Source organism: Aspergillus oryzae, chromosome 1 (genome assembly GCF_000184455.2).
Source record: "Aspergillus oryzae RIB40 DNA, chromosome 1".
Lineage (NCBI taxonomy): Eukaryota > Fungi > Ascomycota > Eurotiomycetes > Eurotiales > Aspergillaceae > Aspergillus > Aspergillus oryzae.
Genome location: NC_036435.1, coordinates 6,074,025 through 6,095,178, shown reverse-complemented (window position 1 = coordinate 6,095,178; position 21,154 = coordinate 6,074,025). Strand labels below are relative to the sequence as shown.

The following is a 21,154-nucleotide window of genomic DNA, read 5'->3' as shown; positions in this document are numbered from 1 at the left end:
TTAGTTCGCAGAGATCTACCCAGTTGACTTACCAGTATCAAAGCGCCGTTGCCAATGTTTGACTTCTTTTCCGCTACCCGGAACACGGTAAAGTCCTTCCTCCTCACAGCCCTTAAAATTGAGGTAGCTGATGTAACGTCAGTAACTTACCCATCCGAACGGGATTGCGTGCAAACTTACTCAATGCAACGATACGGCAAAGCTGGCATCCAAAACTCAGTCTTGTCCTTACAATCCTCAAGCCGCTTCGCGATACGAGTTCGACGGGCTTGTTCAATAAGCGGCAAATTGATCACGGAGCAGACATAGTTGTCATCATTAATGAGTTCCCGCTCATTAGTACTGCCACTCCGGGTGATCTTCCCAAAAAATCCCTTGCCTGCCTTGCCAATTCGATCCGCAGCACCACTCGAGGACTGCTTGATATTATTGAACAGCGCTGCCGAGGCGCCTGATACTTGACTCAGGGAAGCGGAAGGTACCATCGACCCGCCATATCTATCCTTCCGTATCGAGCCGCTGTTGACGTCCGTAAGACGGTCGATTGTATGACTGCGGACGTGAGGGTTCCCTGTGGGCTTGACTTCTGCTGCTTTCGGGGGTGTTTGCGCCTCCCTCTTGGCGCTTTCTTCAAGTCTCATAAGGCTGGTTGACGGACGCCTATGTGCAATCCTGTTCACGGAGGAGTCGTCCAATCTGATTGATCGAGAGCGAGAAAGGAGATTGGCAAAGCGCGGTTTGCTCTTTTTTAGAGTATGACCAGACTCAGACTCCGTCCCAACTCGTTTGATTTCCGCTTGTTGCGTGTGTCTGTCGTCGGAAGAAGGACTGTCTAGAAGGTGTGTCAGTAGGTTTCAACGGAGCGACAGACATGACTGTGTACGTACTGTTCTCTTGTTGCGCCGCACGTTCAATGGCACCGGGAAGGTCCGGAGTTGACTCGTACAGCTTTGATGATATTTGTGTTCTGCGATCTCTAGAACTGCCACGGCTTCTAGGCTTGTCGCCCGAATTTCCCGAACTGTCCGACCTCTGAGCCCTGTGAGAAACCTTTGGCGCCTTTAAATTCGCAAAGAACGAACGCGAAGGGTCACGACTATGCTTGGGGGAATCTCGTGGCGAGGGAGGGTACTGAGGAATGGCCGTGACGCCTTGAGTAGGTGATTCTGCGGTGAGGCCGGGGGAGACTGGTAGGATTGGGCTATTTGCTTTGCTATTCGATTCTTGTGTGACAGAGCGGATTGTGGTGCCCTTGAAGAACGTTGAACTTGAGGAAGATTTGGGTGATCGCGGCGTCAGGGGACTGGGTCCATCTGAGCTTGCACCAGGTGTATGTGGGGACGTAGTCTTTGCGCTTATTTGGAGAGTGGAAGGGCTGAGATCTAAATTCGGAATACAGGACTGTCTAGACGGCATCTTAGACGTTGATCGCGGGTCAGATAGCGGCGTGGACAAATTGTCAAGGGGAGCCGGCAAAAGCGATACACCAAGCGCTAACTGGATGCTGAAGGTACAAAAAAAGATTGACCTATTACTCACAAAATCATATGTTAGCACGGAATGCACGTAAGTTTCTAGTTAATCGGGGGTATTTTTGGGATGCTGAAACAGACTAACCGAGAGACCCCAGATTCTAGAACCTACCCTTGTTCTAAAAAAGTTGGCTCTTCCTAAATCTTTAGGGCGAGAATATCCTAAATTTATCCCTTCTTTCAGGAGGAGGTGATGCCCCATGTATTCTTGGAGTATATCGAGAGAGATCGCACGGTAAATACACCGACTGCAACGGGACCAGCCTTGCCAATAAGTTTCCTAAATGTCGGTGTCGAAAACGCTGTCAAAGCAAACAATGATCGTACGTGGAACAGGAGAATATCTCAGAGCGACCGCGTCTAAGAAATAGTTGCATGGTCGTTAGCGATCCAGGCCAGAAACAAAGATGGCTTTGCATTAAAGAGATAGGAAGAAAGAGTGGCGTGCAGCAATTAACGGTAAGGAGCGTCGATAAAGAAGGGGAAGGGGGGGCTATGAATGCATGAAGCCATCACGAAGGCTGACATTGTCATGGTTTACCCCTTGGTATGCGTCAAGAAGAAGGGAGAGAGCGAGAGTCTCGAGGTGATTTTATCATGTGTTTATAGGAGAGAACAGTCGATTGAGTTCATGACCATCCTACCATCAGGAGCAGATGAGGGTATCTTAACACCTTAAAACATACCAGAATGCGCAGCCCCTCATATTAGGAATTGGACCTTCTTGATTGAATTTCTTTGTCAATCCACACCCGTCTCTTGCCCAGCGGTACTCTTTGTAAATTCCTTGGTCGCAGATGAACTCAGTACTGCTGTCCTGAATTTTTTTTTTTCCCTTGGTTTTATTTTTTTTTTACCCTTGGGCTGCGGAGCGGCGTTCAGAGGGCGGTCGGTAAAGAGAGGAGCGACTAGCGTGCTATCGTGGAATTGTTAAAAGTGAGGACAGAAGGCCACCAAAAAATAAAAATAAAAATAAAAAGAGGAAAAGGAATTTAACACTGAAGAGAGATCGAGATGAATAGAAAAGAGAGAATAGTAAGTGATTTCTTAATTATGGAAATTCCAAGGAGATTGGTTGTATGGATTTGGTCGTCAAAAGCCTTGACACCAGAGAGTGATTCTCGCACGGTTCTGTAAGTGCTCAGACTCGACGACACATTCCTTGACAGCGTTATGCAAGCGCGGCAGTGTGTCAGGCTAAGAAGCCTCCGTTCTTTAAGGGGCGAACTGATAGTGGAGCTGGCGTTGTGCAAGGCTCCAGAAATTGCTACTGCGTGGCTTTTTGGAGCGCTATGGAAAAGCCTATTTGTATCTAGTGCACCGATGGGATTTCCGTGAGAGACGCGGCAGAAGATATGTACGGAGTCCTCAAGTGTCCTATACAGTAGATCCCTTCCTCCTCTCGTCTTAATTTTTTCATATTTCTGAGTTTACGATATACCCTAGGCCTGGCTAGTGTTGGAAAGTAACCGTATGAGCCAAATCAAGAGGACGGGGGCAAAAATTAGAAATAGATAAAATAAAAGGAAGAGAGAGAATTGGCTTCTTGTGTGGAGGGTGACGTTTGGTCTAACCCACCGACCGATGATCGAGCTAGTTGAAGTATCGGAACTTGTTCAGGTCATTGGAAGATACATTGTGTTTAATAATATAATCTGGTCTACTTTCGTAATCATGACTCGGATGATCCCTAGTAAGATTGTAGGGCTACCTAGTCAGTAGACTCATATAGATGGTCATACCTGATCGTGTTCTGTGGCTTACCATAGCCCCCTAATAGATTATGCAGAGGAACACATGGTGTATAGGAGTTGAATGTGTACAAGGGTATACACCGAAAGATCGGGAAGACCCATCCAAATAATGGAATGGTGTCATTGATTGGCTTAAAAGATCGGGCCTGGCAGCTGGTGCCTTGGGCGGGATGATGTACGCTCTGACGAAGATAGAGTAGTTGCAGCAATGGATTGGTTGACCGGATATCCCGCTGGGGCGCCGTTCCATGGCATGGGCGAATCAACGGCGGTTGGACTCTACGCGAACGAGGTGCCTGGCGCGGAGACGGTCATAGCATCACTAGGGTGTATTAAGTAGGCTTGACTACCAGTTACCACCAATACACTTCAAAAGTCAAATCATCTGTCCTGGTCGTTCATCATTCTCTTTACACTTGTGTTGCAACATCTGAATGTTTGCACCGAACAGGTTAGTCCATGAGGGATAAGAATGAGAGAAAAAAATATGTAGTCCCATTTTTCAAGTATCGGCTGATCCTTCTGAGCTTCAAGTGGACTTGTTACCACGGTTCACACCTGACATCGTGATACCGCTAGTGGGGATGATATAAAAAGTAATTTGTGCCAGAGAATAAGAATGGAAAATAGGCACATATATAGGCAAGGCCCCGCCAGGTGTCTTCATTTGCCTAAATAATAGAGTAAAAGAAAAGGCAAAAAGAAGCAAAAAGTAAAAAGAGAAAAGGGAAAAGTAATAATTGCCGGATTGCTGGATTGCTGGAATGCTGAAACCTGCCATCTATTCAAAGATACCCATAACTTTGCCCGTTACGTACTCCGTACTCTATGCATTGAACGATTTTCGCTCCCTTTCCTTTCTTTTTACACGGAGAACTCCGTACATTCCCGTACTCTACACCATTAATAAAGCTGATAATAAAAGTGGAGAAGATATATATTATTGGTTCATTAACTAGTTACTAACTTACTCTGGAGTACTATAAGTGTTATCAATGGCATACTTTACATTGTACTTAGTTTAGTAGTGCTCCGTATGTACATAACTTTTAAATTGTATTCTGAAATGGGCACAATACAGTACACGTGGGAATGATCCATTGTGTTGAACCAGGATCCGCTTCTGTACTCACTCAGTCACCACTTCTCCGTAAAATATCCAAGAACTAAAACCGGACTACTATTATTACTACGATGAACAAGTACCATCAGCATGTATATTGTTTTATTTCATGATCAACACGGACCTACTACCAATAAAACCACATCGAGAGTTGAACGACCAAAAAAGAATCAGCAGCCACCGAACACTAAGTATTAACTGAGGAAAAGCAGGGACCCAGGGGCAAACCGTAAGCGCTCAGGGGTTACCATTCACACCGCCGCCCGCCCTGGCGATCCCACCCAAAAGACTGTCTGAAACATGGCCCCGCTTATGCGCCGGCGGTTCAGCTGGTGACACTAAGTCACGTGGTGGAAAGCCCTCGGTACCCGACCACACTCGTCCAAAAAGCTTTTTTCCCTTTTCACCTCCCGAATCTCACTAGCTTGCCGAAAGAGTTGCACGTTTATCAGTGGTTTTTGTCTTGCCCTCGTCTGATATAGACGCTACAGGCAGACGGCACCCTGGAAATTAACCTTTCTTTCTTGTTTTCCAAAGACCATGCGTGGCTTACTTTTGGCATAGCCTGTGAAGTGCTGTCTTGATTGTCATATATTTTGTTTTATTTGTTTTAGGTGGCCCCTCCCTTAAAACCCTTAACCAAGGCCTGGCTGCCTGGACGTTGAGCCGCCCGTTGTTATACCCTAAGCTAGCTGGCTTTGTGCTAGTGACTGAGCAACTAACTGACACTATCCCCGCGTAAATTATGTCCCCAGTCTCGGGGGCTGGTCAATCTGACCAGTACCTATGTGTTCAAAAACACGTAGAGTACATCAAGAATCTGGATAGCGTGCGTCATTCTTACCATCTTTTAACGATGGGAAAGATGGTTGACAGGTGATGCTAGAGGAGGGATGAGCTTGAATATTGGCTCACAGAGCATCTTCGACTTAATGGAGTCTACTGGGGCTTAACAGCCTTGCATCTTCTCGGCTGTCCTCAAGCCTTGCCTCGTGAAGACACAATCAATTTCGTCCTCTCCTGTCAGCGTGAAAATGGTGGGTTTGGGGCTGCACCTGGACATGACGCTCATATGCTGTACACTGTCTCTGCTGTCCAAATCCTTGTAATGTTGGATGCAGTGGGTGAACTGGAAAAGCGTGGTCTTGGAGGCAAACAGAAAGTTGGGTCTTTCATTGCTGGATTACAGGACGAGAAAACCGGCTCGTTTATGGGTGACGAGTGGGGTGAGTTGGACACACGGTTCTTGTATGGTGCGTTCAATGCATTGTCACTTTTAGGCCTCCTGGATACTGTTGATGTCCCGAAAGCCGTTGCCTATATCCAGGAATGTGAAAACCTGGACGGAGGCTACGGCATCCACCCTGGTGCAGAGTCACACTCTGGACAGGTCTTCACCTGTGTAGGAGCTTTGGCGATCGCCGGGCGATTGGACTTGATTAACAAGGACCGCTTGGGTGGTTGGCTCAGCGAAAGACAGGTGGATAATGGAGGCTTCAACGGACGTCCGGAGAAGCTGGAAGATGCATGCTATAGCTGGTGGGTTGGAGCCAGCTTGGCCATGATTGACAAGCTTCACTGGATTAATGGTGACAAGCTTGCCGCATTCATCCTGCGTTGCCAGGTTAGTTCCATTCGAATTGGCTATAGGTTGTGTTTCTAATCCGAACTAGGACCCGGAGAATGGTGGGTTTGGAGACCGGCCTGGTAATATGGTCGACGTTTTTCATACACACTTCGCCCTCGCTGGGTTGAGTCTCCTGGGGTATGACGGCGTCGAAGAAGTAGATCCTGTCTAGTGAGTTACCCTCTTCAAGTTCCAGTGCTCACAGGGGCGCTAACGATGGCTAGTTGTATGCCGAAAGCAATAACAACAAAGTGTTTATCGAAGTGACAACTGCTTCTTTACTCGATTGTTCGTAGTTAGCACCTCCTGCAATCTAATAACCCATTTTGCCTCTACTTCATGGATCATGGGATACAAGGCAGGAGAAGAATGATTGGCACTGTGACTTATTTCCGCTTCATACCCCCTCACAATAACCTGTTGAAAGGTTGTTAAGACACAGTGGCACATTCATATTATGTAACCCATAATGGTAGCAGTGTCTTTTATCTTTTATTAATGTGAGCTCAAATTGCACAATTGATGACTTGGAGTTCCCACTCTTATCCATTGACTCTTGCCTGACGCCCTTGATGCTATTTTCGGTAGTAAGTGCTATCATATGTACGGAGTACTTCAGAGTCCAGGCACATCACTAGAACCTGGAGGTCACGGTACAGTGCCTTGTCCGGCCTAGTCGTATTCAAGCAGGTGCCTGCCCAGTTAGAAGTTTATGAGGAGTTCCTTCTCTAGTTGCTCATGCGGAAAAGAATATGTCTTTTCTCCCATTCTAGTACCTGCCCTAGCAGTTTTCGATTCTGCAGGGCAAGTCTTCTGATATTCTCTGTTTACCGCGACTACCCCAGTTCATAAGGGATGTCTAATGTGCGCCACGAGGGCCAGTCTTTCTATATTGGCTTTTCGCCCAGTACTTGGATTGTTTAGGCTTTATGCATGCAACGACTTGCACCTGGCAGCTCTAACCTGTTGCCTTCTTTGATCTCGTCCTAATTGGCTCTTTCACTTTTCTTCCAGGTCATCTACGATGGATGCAGCTGCACTTTTGTGCAACATATGCCCCAAAAAAACCCAAATTCAGTGATGTGTCCCATTTATTGACTCACGTTTCATCCAAGGCTCATCTTTCTCATTACTTCAAATTACAAGTCCGCAGTCATCAAGAACCCCAGGCCGTTATCCTCCTTGACGAGTACGACCGATGGTACAAGGCCAACAATCTTGCGAAGTTGCTCTCTGACCGATTAGCCTCAAAAGATGCTCGCAGGAAAAGGATCCAAGGAAAGGCTGCACCTCATGACAAGAGGTGTCCTGTAAAGGAAGATCATGGGTACAAAAGTCCTCCAGTGCCGGTACGCTCGCCACATGACAACGCGCTTCCTGATTACTTAGATCCACGCCTTGTTACATCAGGTGTGAATATGGAGCATGATACTAGCGACAGAGGCACGCCCGTCTCTGCGGACTGCGTCGCTGCGGTTGCTTCTCCAAAGCTTGGTATGCATGCAAACGCAGAGTCGAGCCATCTATTGCACCCTACGTCTGGTGCTCAAATCCCCACAGAAGCCGCTGCCTACCAGTGGAAGCAAGAGCGTGTGTTCAGTCCAGACGATGAGGGAGCCTCCGTCTTGGAATGCACTCCTAGTTGGTCTAAAACGCTGGGACACACAGCGCAAATGGCCTCGCAGTTACTAAATCGGCATCTAAGTTACGATACCTTTGTTGACGACGCTGAGAGCGAAGTGGATAAGGAAAGGGTGGATGAGATTGCCAGACTCAAAGGGGTTCTTTGGCCTGGAATGGATATTTTCGACTCGGCCACCGAGCAAATGAGGCGCAAACGCAATCAGAAGAAGGATGAAAGTGCTCTTAGGATGATGGAGAAGACGTCCATGGGCGTCGAGCCTACAGAACTCATATTTTCTCCTACAGGAATTTTACGAAAACAGCGTGTGATCTCTGGAAATGTAGAGGAATGCAGTCCTCTGAAGGGGGAAACACCCATACCAAGGCGGAGATCAACTCGTTCGAAACGTGCTCTCTCTCAAACCGACGCTAACCTTCAACGTGGACGGGACAGGAAGCGAAAGAAGAAAGCAGTTAAACGTGTCCCGATCACTGCTGGGCAGGATTTTGACCATGGAGATTCCAATTTCACGCGGCCCACCTCGACAGAAGTGCCAACTTATGGTGGTAATCAAGTAGTTCATGGAGAGAGTGCCGATGACTTCGCTTTGACATTCAATGGGCATGAGCCTAGGGCGCGCCATGGGCTGAAGATCTTTTGTGACACACCAAACGAAAATATTCCAGACCAACATTGTGGTGATGGGTTGCAACACGGTCTAGTTGCACCTTCTGATGCACTCTTCCTGCAACAAGAAGCTATGGCCACTCGCACTCCTAACTCGGTACTTTCCAGCAATTATATCTCAGAATTTGCAGAGAGGCTTTGTCGTTTTACCACGGACAAAGAGAATATCGAACCGCTGTTAGATGCTCACGGCCGAATCGATCCTCTTGTGGGTTGGCACTCTCCCGTCATCAAGCGACATCTAGCCAGTGATACTGGTTATCCACCACAGTTTCTTTTCGGCGATAGCCAACGCATCGAGCTAAACATGTTTGATGGGCATGATAGTCATGTAGGATATTCTTATAATCCGCTAGCAGCCTCATTTCCAAAATTGTCAGCTGAAGAGAATCCTATATACACCATGGACACCAGCAACGGCCTCTCTTTTCAGGGTGCGACGCGCGTAACGTCCCCTGAGGCGACAATTTCTGATATCGAAGAAGATGATTTTGAGCGACTATATTTGGATGGGAGCTCCTCCTAGGATTTGTCATTTTTATACCCTCTTTTCTTACTGCACTCTTGATTACTGCTTGCATTCTGATTGTTCTCTATACCACAAGCCCGCTTTACGGTATAATCGGCCCGAAAGCCATTTTGTGAGATCCAAAACATTAAACGCCTTGAACCTACGGGCCGGACCTGAGTATTAAGGAGTTGTACGCTCCAGCTATCACGACGCACCGTCGTTGTATCTTGGCCAAGCCGACTTTTCGCGTACCATCAAGCAGGATTCAACGAAGGGATTATCAAGAACAGTGTCACTGCTGCATAGAGATGAAGACCTGCGCTGAAATTGCCTGCGTATAATTATAGCCGACGTTCTATAAAGCATGAAATAGTGATTCATTGCGCTCGATGCACATGGCTGGGTGAGGCATCAGTACCTACTCATACGCCATTTCAACTATCAAATGTATAATTATGCCTCACATATATAATTAGTGTTATTTTGTCACCATCTTGACCTGCCAACTCCTAACTTTGTCACGTAGTAGTACTTCAGTGACTACGTACGTTCGTCCCTGATTAGATAAGCAATGGAGTCTACGATCGAACTAACCTAAGTAGTCGACTAAAGTAAATTGCAACACGGTTACCGCGTCTTTTTACGCGTTAAGCTTCGAAGCCGCGGACGTGCAAAGGAACTTGTTAGACCTTGCGCTCAAATTGTTCCTGAAGCGGCGAGACGTTAATACTATGCGGGGCTGTCAACCGCTAATGGCCGCATGATATCCTGGTATCCAATACTTGTTTACTAAACCTATTTCGAATGCTTTTTACGAAAACCTATTGCCGAGAGCTTCCTTTGCCACCTCTTCCTTGGCCGCTGATCCATTACTACGTTTCGCCCATCTCGTTGTATCTTATTTCTTCTTGGAGTATCACGTAATAGAGCGCCTGTGTTGAAGTCTATGTGGCTTATAAAAACACCCGGGCAGTAAACGATGCCTTTATCTTCTCAACCGTCATCTTCAAATTTGAAGCGAAAACAACCGACCATCTCAAGCTTTTTCACAAAGAAGCCACAACTTTCGCAGGAAAGCATTTCGAATGATGTTCTTGAAAAGGAGGAGCGAGATGAAGAAAGGGAGGAGGTTGCAAAACAGGAAGAAGGTTTAAGGGAGAATGGTGGTACTCGGTCAAACAACGTGGATGACGACGAGGATGATGTAGTAGCTCCGGCGTCGAAGCGGGCCAGAACAAACGGCTCACATTCACAAAACACGATCGAAACTCCAAAAGAAAAACACGTTGAGCGCCCTCTGCCATCGGACAGTATCCAGAAAACGGAGCTCTCCAAGTTCGCCAGCTCGCCCGCTACGGAAGGAGAAACGAAAGAACGAACCAAGGAAAGAGAGAGGCTACATCAGAAGTTTGTGCGACGACTAGGTGGGCCAGACTGTCTAATTGGAATTGGCAGAAATACGGCTCCCGAAGCTGTTCCCGAGGAGGTTGGCGAGGGTGATGAGGATGACGAACCCTCTCCACCCCCTGCAGCTAAAGGGAAGGCCACGGCAAAGAAAGGCGCGCGCAAGCTTACTCCTATGGAGAAGCAGGTTATCGATATTAAGCGGAAACATATGGATACTGTTTTGGTAGTAGAGGTGGGATACAAATTCCGGTTCTTTGGCGAGGATGCTAGAACGGCTGCGAAGGAACTGAATATTGTCTGTATCCCTGGAAAATTCAGGTTCGATGAACGTAAGTGTCGGTTTCAGTTTACGGCCTACCTCATTTCTGCTCGCCATGACTCATAGTGTTTTAGATCCTTCGGAGGCCCATCTTGACCGGTTTGCATCGGCAAGTATACCGGTGCATAGATTGCATGTTCACGTCAAGCGTCTCGTTTCGGCTGGACACAAAGTCGGAGTAGTCCGACAAATGGAGACTGCTGCCCTTAAAGCTGCTGGTGACAATCGCAATGCGCCCTTTGGACGCAAACTCACCAATCTCTACACAAAGGGTACGTATATCGATGATATGGAAGGCCTGGAAGGATCTACAGCATCTATGTCAGCCACTGGTACTTCAATGGCAACAGGCTATATGCTTTGTATTACAGAGACAAACACAAAAGGCTGGGGAAATGACGAAAAGGTGCTTGTGGGGATTGTCGCTGTTCAGCCAGCAACAGGTGACATAGTGTATGATGAGTTTGAAGACGGGTTCATGAGAAGCGAGATTGAAACTAGACTCCTCCATCTGGCGCCTTGTGAGGTTCTTATAGTTGGTGATTTATCAAAAGCCACGGAAAAGCTTGTTCAACATCTTTCTGGTAACAAGACTAATGCTTTTGGTGACGAGATTCGTGTTGAGAGGGCTCCTAAAGCGAAAACGGCGGCAGCTGAGTCACATAGCCATGTTTCGAGCTTTTACGCGGAGAGGATGAAGAAGGTAAACGCCACAAATGATGTACAGGCGAGCAGCCTGCTTCAGAAGGTGCTCAATCTAAGCGAGCAAGCCACCATCTGCCTGTCTTCCATGATTAAACATATGTCAGAGTACGGCTTGGAGCACGTTTTCCAGCTTACAAAGTATTTTCAACACTTTTCCTCTCGGTCACACATGCTTCTCAACGCAAATACTTTGAACAGTCTCGAAATCTATCATAACCAGACGGATCACTCCACTAAAGGCAGTCTTTTCTGGACGTTGGATCGAACGCAGACTCGTTTTGGGCAAAGAATGCTGCGTAAATGGGTGGGACGTCCTTTGCTAAACAAATTGGGGCTTGAAGAAAGAGTGGACGCTGTCGAGGAGTTGAAAAATTTAGAAAGGGTCGCCCTCGTAGAACAAATGAAGTGTCTGCTTGGTAGAATCAAGACCGACCTGGAAAAGTCCCTAATCAGGGTCTACTACGGAAAGGTACTCCATGATGCACCACAATCCGCGATAACCAATGCTAAACAACTCACAGTGCACCCGGCCCGAGCTTCTCACTCTCCTCCAAACCTTACAGATGATTGCGCAGGAATTTGCTGGCGTCCAGTCTCCTGCTGATACTGGATTCTCGTCGCCTCTCATTAGCAAAGCCGTCGCGTCTCTCCCAACAATTCTAGAAGATGTTGTGCGCTTCCTGGATAAAATAAACATGCATGCAGCGAAAAATGATGACAAATATGAGTTCTTCAGAGAATCGGAGGAGACAGATGAGATTACTGAACACAAGCTTGGAATTGGCGCCGTGGAGCACGATCTTGAAGAGCATCGCTCCACAGCTGGCGAGATCCTTGGGAAAAGGAAAGTAGACTATGTCACAGTAGCGGGCATTGAATACTTGATTGCGGTTGAGAACAAGTCGCCGTCCATCAAAAAGGTGCCGGCATCATGGGTGAAGATATCTGGTACCAAAGCAGTTTCAAGATTCCACACCCCAGAAGTTATCAGGCTTCTACGACAGCGGGATCAGCATAAGGAGGCTTTAGCGGCAGGTTGTGACAAGGCGTACGCAACTTTCCTGGCTGAGATATCCGCCAGTTACCAATCTTTTCGTGATAGTGTACAGTCCCTTGCGACACTTGACTGTCTCATTTCTCTCGCGACTATAGCTAACCAACCTGGTTACGTGAAACCCGAGTACACGAATCACACATGTATTCAGGTTGATCAAGGGCGTCATCCCATGGTTGAACAACTTTTGTTAGACAGCTATGTTCCCAATGACATTGATTTGGATAGTGACAAAACCCGTGCTCTCCTTGTTACAGGTCCTAACATGGGTGGTAAGTCTAGCTATGTTCGGCAAGTGGCACTCATAGCCATTATGGGACAGATTGGTTCCTATGTCCCCGCACGGTCAGCGAAGCTCGGTATGCTAGATGCTGTGTTTACCCGCATGGGAGCCTTTGACAACATGCTGGCTGGTGAATCCACATTCATGGTCGAGCTTTCGGAAACAGCAGATATCCTAAAACAAGCGACACCTCGCTCACTTGTCATTCTGGATGAACTGGGTCGAGGCACGTCTACGCACGACGGTGTTGCAATTGCTCAAGCGGTTCTCGATTATATGATCCGGTCGATCCGAAGTCTCACGCTATTCATTACCCACTATCAGCACCTTTCCTCAATGGTACACTCGTTTCCTGACCATGAACTTCGCAACGTGCACATGCGTTTTACCGAGTCGGGACCAACCGAAGAAGAAATCACTTTCCTCTACGAGGTGCGAGAGGGCGTGGCGCATCGCAGTTACGGGTTAAACGTAGCGCGTCTAGCAAACTTACCAGCACCTCTAATCGAGCTGGCTAAACAGAAGAGTGCCGAACTAGAACAGAAAATCCACCGCCGGAGACTAGCTGGACTTGTGAGGACGGTTGGAGATATCTTAGCTGATTCTGCGAAAGCTGATGAGAGTTTAATTGAACGACTCATCAGCAGCGCCGAGCAATTATAATCGGACAACGGTTGAACAACGTTAGACCCATCATGATCATGTTGCAATACCTGGTATTTTGAAGCAGTGCATGTTAGCGTTGTTGTATAGACTATTGTATGTATCATAGTAAAATGTATTTTTTTAACTCCTTGTTTCTACTGAAGCAGAGGAGCCCGGGGCAATTCTTGCATAAAGTAACGTTCAGGATCATGTACTATTAGCGAAGGATGCTTGTTAAAATCCAGACATGGTAAGTCTTCCATTATGATATGCGCGTCTTGTCTCATGACCTGCACTGCAGTGAGCCCTACAAGCAAGAACTACTAAGATGCACTCCGTACAGGACCCAGAAAGCCACTTACGCACAAGCACGCAAAGAACGGTTTAGGCTAATTAGTAGTACGATGGGGATCCGTCAAATGCCGTCCTCCCTAAAAACCCAAAGGAAAATTAGTCCACCAATCAACCAATCAGATTATTAGTATCGAGAGCATGCTTAGCCGATTGCCTGATTCGTAGGGCATCACCGGCTGTAGATCCACACGGCCGTATTGATGCCTGAGGATATAGGCATGCAACCCCCACTTCCGTCCTGTTCACCGATTCAGAGTCTGCGGTGCTCCGATTTCGTTCATTGCTCCGGCCCAACTCGCTCCATCCCTGCGAAACACCCACTGAGTCATTTTACGCAGTATAAGACTTCATATATTGCCTGCGCTGACTTGCTTCCCGTCTGCATTGCATATAATATACAATCTACCCGCTAGACTCCCTCCACCCTTCTCAATCCCTCCAACAACTACCCCGCGCCGTTGATCGTCGCTATGGATCTCGTTAACCAGTGAGTCAATTACTTCTATACTACTATGCAGACCTCCTGACAGGCAATGGCCTTCGAATACGTCTTCCGCATACTAACAATTTCTGTCCAGCCTCGAAGGCAGACTCCTTTTCGCCGTCCCTAAAAGCAAGTAACCCGCCATGACTCACCCCACTACTCTTTCGCAACTTGTCTAGTAGCCCTCCTACGCCAAATTCATTAGAAGGGTACATGAACTCCAGCTAACACGCATATCTCTGAAAACAGAGGGTCGGCTCCAACAGGCAACCTTGGACCTGCTTGCCGGCGTTGACATCCAATTCCGTCGCGAGACCCGCCTCGATATTGCCCTTGTGAAGAACCTCCCTATCGCCCTCATCTTCCTCCCCGCCGCAGACATCCCCACCTTCGTCGGCGAAGGTCGCGTCGACCTCGGTATCACTGGTCGCGACCAGGTCGCTGAGCATGATGCACAGCTGGCGAATGGCGAGACCTCCGGTGTGGAGGAGATCATGGACCTTGGTTTCGGAGGCTGCAAGCTGCAGGTGCAGGTTCCGGAGAAGGGTGACATCACCGAGGCGAAGCAATTGGTCGGCCGTAACGTGGTTACCAGCTTCACGGCCCTCACCGAGGCCTTCTTCGCTAAGCTCGAGGGCGTCGACGATACCAGCAAGCTCTCCACCAAGATCAAGTATGTTGGTGGCAGTGTTGAAGCCGCTTGCGCATTGGGTGTCGCCGATGGCATTGTCGACCTTGTTGGTATGTTGATGGCTTGATACAATCTCAATCGGAGATTAGGCTAATGTACGTCGCACAGAGTCCGGTGAAACCATGAAGGCTGCTGGTCTTAAGGCCATCGATACCGTTGTCGAGAGTACCTCTGTTCTCGTCAAGTCTCGGAACGCCCAGAACCCTCTTGTCGAACTCATCACCTCCCGTATCCGTGGTGTCATCAGTATGTTGCTCTCTGTAACTCTCATCCATCATTGCCCCTATATTTGCTGACATGCCTTCGCCACAGCCGCCCAGAAGTACGTTCTGTGCCAGTACAATATTCCTCGCTCTGAACTCTCCACCGCCTCCAGCATCACCCCAGGCAAGCGCGCCCCAACCGTAACCGCCCTCGAGGAAGACGGCTGGGTGGCCGTCAGCTCGATGGTCGAGAAGAAAAAGATCGCCACCGTGATGGACGAGTTGACCAAGGTCGGCGCGACGGACATCCTAGTCCTGAACATTGCCAACTCCCGGACCGGTTAGAGGGGGTTTTACATTTTTATCATGTCCTGTCATGCCTTGGTTTTTCTTCGTTTCTTTTTGGCATAAAGGCGTGTTTCATATATCACAATCTTGGTTCTTTTTAAAAGGGGTTCTATCTATTTCCTTTTTTTTTTTTTTTGCTTAGATTTCGGAACAGTTATATGCGATGAATATAGATTATGTGGTTACGGTTCCTACAAAAGAAGAAAAAAGGTAACAGATAGATATGATGTATATACAGGTTTCTATATAAACAGTAAATATGTACAGATATAGTACCGCAGCACCTTATGCAAAATATGGCTCTTTCTTTCGGATAATGTGAAGATGTAATGCAATTTTTGTCATTACTCGTATGGTCATGATCGTGAGCATGATCCCAAGACATATCTGTCAGGAATAAGTATTGAAAAGGTTTATTGTGTGAGGTGACAGAATGAGGATGATTTTTCTTCTATAGGAGAGGGGGGAAAGGGTATCGCTTCAGAGGGGTAGATAATATAGAAGAGGAGAGGAGCGGTATCTTCAGGTCGATAATGGTGAGTTGTTTATTCCTACACCCTCGCGTCTTCCGCGCACTAGAGCCCGAAGACATTGGCCGACGCCTTCCAGATCGCCCAATAATCCGACGTGACCGCGATCGCTTTTCACCAGGCCATGTCTAATGATTCGATAGCCTGGGGGCAGCATTGCCGCGGACGCGAGACAGACACCATCTCCTGCGGCGAAGGCGAGGTCATCGTAGGCGTCTTGATGTTTAATTTGTTCGCGCGTCGAGATGCGCGCGCCATAGACGGTAGGAACTGATTTGCCATAGAGAACTGCGAAAGGCGGATAGCTGTTGCTGGATTGGTGGGAGGGGTTGAAAGCGAGTTCTTGCTTGAAGCGACGGACTTCGGCGAGTGTGCGTTCGAGATAGGTTATGGCTGTGGCTCGGGGGATGGTAACAGTAGTGGTGGATTTGACGTTGGATGAGCCGCGGAGGTTGGACGTCGGGCCAACAACGCCTTCAATGCTCGGGGCTAGTTTCTCGGCTGGGTCGGTAATGGGGTTTGGATTGCTGCGACCGGGCTGGTTCGGATCTTGTTGCTCGTCGTCGGGTGTATCCTCAGATGGCAAGCTATCTTTGCTACCCAGAACAGCAGAGAAGCGTTTCCCAAAGTTACCTCCGAGGCCGAAGGCCCTGTTTGTCATGGGCGGGAGGGCTGGGTTGATGACGGGCGACAGCCGGTATTCGTCCCAAGCCTGGACGTTGAAGAAGTCCACCCGATATTCTTCCTTGGTGCGCTTATCAATGAAACAGTGCCCATCTTCGGGAAGGAGGGCGAAGCTGGTCCGGAAGGTGAAGTTCACTTGAGCCGTGAGGACACGGGAACTGAGCAATACATCATCCCCGTTGCGAAGGGGGCCTAGGATATTGACACAGTGTTGCGGGACACCAGCGTAGAGAACGCCAGCAAAGAGTTCCGGGCGCTGGTTTACGGCGTGGCGGGTGATCAACCCTCCGAGACTGTGCGCAACAACCCAAGCACCCCGCTTCTCGCGTGGGACACCGGGCGCATTACAGGGTAAGCCCTCCAGGAACTTGATCAACTTTTTTGAGAGGAGGTGTGGACTCAAGCGCCAATCATAACCATAATCCCATACGCGGAGGTCACCTTTGACGGCATTCTCGGACTTTCGCAGGTGCTTCATCAGTCGACGGCAGATGTCAACCGGCCCAACATGCGATAGAACTCCTGAGGGAATAATCGTTTCCTCCATGCGCTCCTCATCCTCCGGATTCAGGCCTACTTCAAGGTCCACTTTGCGAAGATTTAGCCCAACTTTCATCGGCACCCACAGTTGACGCTGTGGTGGTTTGGCGGAACGTAAGACAGATCCTCGATAGCCCCCCATTATAACAACATCACCAGTTAACTCGGACATAGCTTCGTTCAATACGGGATGCCATGTATTGGAGTTAGCTCGCGGTGAACGCGGAGGTGGCGCTTGCTCTCGAGGCGCGTCACTCGTAGGTGGCAGCTCATCGGCGTAATTGTTGCCTTTCCGATTCGTAACATCTCCAAGGAACGGTTTATAGCCCCAGTCACTCCGCAAGTCCTGTAAGTGCAAACTAGGCATGCTAAGCAGGCGGCTGCTCGAGTCCTGTAGACTGTCCTTGATGGCCTTGAATCGGCTGTTGACTTGGGAATGAATATGCTCATACTGGGGGCGCTGATCGAGTGATGACGCAGTGGATGACGCTCTGAGATACAAAGATTGATCAGACGATGATCTCCTAAGCATCAACGGCGCACCTGAAACAGTCGCGCTGGGCCGACGGGTAAACGAATGCTTGGCTGCCGTCGCGCCGTCAAGGGGTTTCAGATCGGAGATTGGCTCATCAACGAGCCCGTTGTTCGAGTCAGAATCGTTCCAAGATCTGCGTCTTGGCTTGGCGTGAGACTCTCCCTCCTGGTCAAGTGCCATCTTTGACGAGGAAGGTTTCAGGGTCTGACTGCGGGAGCGATTTTGCGAAGAGCGGAAAGGCAAGGACGTCCGTTTAGTAAGATACCCTAAATCGGGCAGGAACTTCTTCATGGCATCGCCCGACCAAGCCCGAGGCCGCAGTGGCAAGCCGTTTTTCAAGATCGACCGGGTGAAACTGGTGCGACTGTTGGCGCCATCTTTAGAGAAAGCTGTTCCGCTTTGATGTGCCACACTCTGGGATGAAGCTGACGGTTGGCTGGTCTCCGGTTTCGAGGTCTGTGGTAGTTGTTCTGGTTCATCTGTGATCTCAGAGGTATAGAGACCGCTCGAGTCGTCGGTATCTGGAATGGGGTCAAAATAGCCCCCATTGTGTTCCATCGCGCGTGTCTTTTCCTCCGCCGGAGTCGAACGGGCCTTCATGCGACTTTGGGCGCGACTGATGCTGACACCGACCATTCCGGCAGCCTCGTCCTCTCGGGCGACATCCACACCGTTTACGACCGGCTCATCGCTGTCAGAGCTGGTATTTCCAGCAATTAAAGGTCTCGAGAGGGCCTGCGAGGGCTCCCCAGCGGCATTGACCGGATCATGGCTTGCAGGTGGAGCTGCGGGGACAGCCATATTCGAGGGCAATATGAGGGATGACGGGGGTAAACTTCGGATCACGCATGCAGGAAAGGTGAGGTTGCGAATTCGATGATGTATAAGAAAAGATATATATAAGGAAAGAAAGAAATAAGCAAAGGGAGAAATGTTCTAATAATAATGATAACAATAATAATTATAGTAAGAATGATTCCAACAGAAACAATCTGCAGGAGTAATCACATGAAAACGGCGTTAATGGCAATAGTCGAACTGGAGTCGAACTAATAAAACGGGCTAAAAATGTTCGAGAGATGGAGCCAAAAAGGATTGATGCTTTATCAGGTTGGTTATCGTATTCGTACTGCCGATACCAAGGAAACGGAACCTTTGTTAGCGGGTACTTTGGTTCGTGGCTTCCGCGTGAGTAATCTCAATACCGTTCCTTTTTTTCTGTTTTTTTTCTTTCTTTTCTTATTTTCCCTCGGTCGTTCCTTCACTCAATGGATCATTGATCACAGTTATGGTTACTCTCAGTGGAGAAGTGCGTGTAATAAGAATTGGGAGAAAGAGGGAAAAAAGTGATAATAAAAATAACAAGAGGAGAAAGAGGTCCCACTACAGTGATTGCACAGCCTCCGGCAAGTCCGGAAGAAGCTTCCTTCAAGAGTGTTCTCCGTAGATTTTTATTTTCGATTTTTCATGTTACTCTGATGATCATTATTCATGGTTGCGATTTATTGAGCAATAGTTTGAAATCTTAAAAATCAAAACGGTTTGGCATGTGGGAAAATGGATCCACAAATCCATCGTTACCATGAGGGTGGAAATTGCTTAACTGTCGGATGCTACACGTTGTGCCATATTAAAATGCAAGAAAAATGTGTTCATCATTACATCGCGAGTCCCAAAGCTGCAGCGATGGAAGTTTTGGTTCGTGAAGTCATTCTGCATGCACCTGATCGGATCGGTCACATTTAACGGTGGTTCCCCCCGCCCACCCGTTTGATTGGTTCTATCTATCGACGTAGATCTGGTTACTGATATTGAAACTTCCGCTACTTCCGGGAAAACCTTGTCCTGAGTATGCAAACTATGCAATGTATGCATTACTGTTAGACAGACGAGCGATAATTTTTATGTCCGTATTCGTATCCGCATAGATTATAATCATTGGTGTATGGACTAGCTTTCAATTCAATGCAGAAACTGCACTACCAATTTCAATTCCCCCATTGGTCATAAACAAATTGAAAATTAAAGAACATATTCCTAAAATACAAATTTGTCGTAGCGTCGTAACCCATAATCAACCCGTGTCAACTCAGTAAGCATTGCCTCGGCCGAAGTTTCCAGTGCGCATCTCTCGTTCACCTTGACTGGCAATAGCATCGTTCTTTGCGACGCCCTCTTCGTGGCCGAATGTCTTATCGACCGCCGCATTAAGACCGCCGCGGAGAGATTCTCCCATGCCCTATTCGAGAAGTGTTAGTCATGTTCTGTTCAAGCATAACCGGTTGTATCACTTACGTGAGCGCCAGCAAAAGCTCCCTTCACACCGGAACCAATATCTGCACCCTTCTGAGCAGACTTGGACCCGGGTGCGCTGCCAGATGACTGTGCCGGTCGGTATCCTACCCCGCTGGACGCGTACCCGGCTCCGGTAGATGGCCCGGTGGCATTGGCCCCATATTGAGAATGGGTATTACCCGCGAACTGGGAGCCATGAGGCTGACTAGTTGTCTTGGAAGACACGTCACCAGTTTGGGCGTCCACACGAGGGTCGAGCTTGTTCATCATCTTAGACTCATGGGGACCAGCGTTGGAACCGCTGCTGAAGGTGGTATCCTGCGTAGCGTAAGGGTTTTCGTTACCCGTCTTCGTAGTGCCTGGGGCGTACTGAGCGCGGTTGTCGAGGTCACTGTCAACACGAGGGTCCATCTTGTTGCCAATCTTAGAGCTGTGAGGACCAGTAGTGCTAGAAGTAGTGGCTCCAGTACCGGCCAGGTGAGAGGTGTCACGGTTGCGAGTGGTTTCTGGCGCATACTGAGCACGGTTGTCCACATCGCTGTCAACGCGAGGGTCAAGCTTGTTGCCCATGTCAGACTCGTGAGGGCCGGCAGTCCTTGAAGCAGGACCAGTGCGAGCATCACTTGCCATGGTGCCTGGTGCGTGACGGGCTCGGTTATCCCTATCGCTGTCAACACGAGGATCAAGCTTGTTACCCATATCAGACTCGTGTGGACCGGCCGTTCTTTGAGTATGTCCAGCGCGAGTGTTGCTCGACACGGCCCCTGACGCACGGTTGTCTACGTCACTGTCAATACGGGGGTCAAGCTTGTTACCCATGTCAGACTCATGGGGTCCAGCGGTTCTAGGAGCAGGTCCTGTACGAGCATCACTGGCTGCGGTGCCTGGTGCGTGACGGGCACGGTTGTCCTTGTCACTATCGACACGAGGATCAAGCTTATTACCAGTGTCCGAGGTGTGAGGACCCGCCGTCTTCTGAGAAGATCCTGTATGGGTATCGCTAGCACCACCAGCACCACCAACGCCAGCGTTGCTTGACTTCTTCTCCTTGCTCAGATCACTATCCACACGAGGATCGAGCTTGTTGGCTATGTCGGACTTGTGTGGGCCAGCTGTGTGTGGAGCAGGTCCAGTACGAGGATCACTAGGGTCAACGCCTCCAACCTGAGTGCCAATCGGCTGAGAAGAGCTGGGGTGTTGAGTGGGATCACCGAAGGTG

The 21,154-nt window shown here is 48.6% G+C and overlaps 6 protein-coding genes across 6 annotated transcripts; 4 read left to right on the top strand and 2 right to left on the bottom strand.

Annotated features, from left to right (window-relative positions):
• Positions 1-176: 176 nt before the first annotated feature.
• AO090005000131 (uncharacterized protein) lies at positions 177-1,416 on the bottom strand (the record flags this gene model as incomplete). Its single annotated transcript, XM_023234256.1, has 2 exons — positions 177-832; positions 888-1,416. 2 exons carry the CDS (start codon positions 1,414-1,416, stop codon positions 177-179), a joined length of 1,185 nt encoding a protein of 394 aa, XP_023088820.1.
• A 3,738-nt stretch (positions 1,417-5,154) lies between these two features.
• On the top strand, positions 5,155-6,303 carry AO090005000132 (Rab geranylgeranyltransferase subunit beta BET2; the record flags this gene model as incomplete). The annotated part of the gene is made up of 4 exons (XM_001817193.3): positions 5,155-5,238; positions 5,296-6,033; positions 6,083-6,207; positions 6,261-6,303. The coding sequence occupies 4 exons, from the start codon at positions 5,155-5,157 to the stop codon at positions 6,301-6,303; spliced, it is 990 nt and encodes a 329-aa protein (XP_001817245.1).
• Positions 6,304-7,064: 761 nt separating this feature from the next.
• On the top strand, positions 7,065-8,873 carry AO090005000133 (uncharacterized protein; the record flags this gene model as incomplete). The annotated part of the gene is made up of 1 exon (XM_001817194.3): positions 7,065-8,873. The coding sequence occupies one exon, from the start codon at positions 7,065-7,067 to the stop codon at positions 8,871-8,873; it is 1,809 nt and encodes a 602-aa protein (XP_001817246.3).
• Positions 8,874-9,837: 964 nt separating this feature from the next.
• Positions 9,838-13,289, top strand: msh3 (mismatch repair protein MSH3; the record flags this gene model as incomplete). The annotated part of the gene is made up of 3 exons (XM_001817195.1): positions 9,838-10,594; positions 10,659-11,758; positions 11,811-13,289. 3 exons carry the CDS (start codon positions 9,838-9,840, stop codon positions 13,287-13,289), a joined length of 3,336 nt encoding a protein of 1,111 aa, XP_001817247.1.
• An 806-nt stretch (positions 13,290-14,095) lies between these two features.
• On the top strand, positions 14,096-15,348 carry AO090005000135 (ATP phosphoribosyltransferase; the record flags this gene model as incomplete). The annotated part of the gene is made up of 4 exons (XM_023234255.1): positions 14,096-14,112; positions 14,318-14,850; positions 14,909-15,046; positions 15,113-15,348. 4 exons carry the CDS (start codon positions 14,096-14,098, stop codon positions 15,346-15,348), a joined length of 924 nt encoding a protein of 307 aa, XP_023088821.1.
• Positions 15,349-15,873: 525 nt separating this feature from the next.
• Positions 15,874-20,565, bottom strand: AO090005000136 (uncharacterized protein; the record flags this gene model as incomplete). Its single annotated transcript, XM_023234254.1, has 2 exons — positions 15,874-18,475; positions 20,453-20,565. The coding sequence occupies 2 exons, from the start codon at positions 20,563-20,565 to the stop codon at positions 15,874-15,876; spliced, it is 2,715 nt and encodes a 904-aa protein (XP_023088822.1).
• Positions 20,566-21,154: the final 589 nt, after the last annotated feature.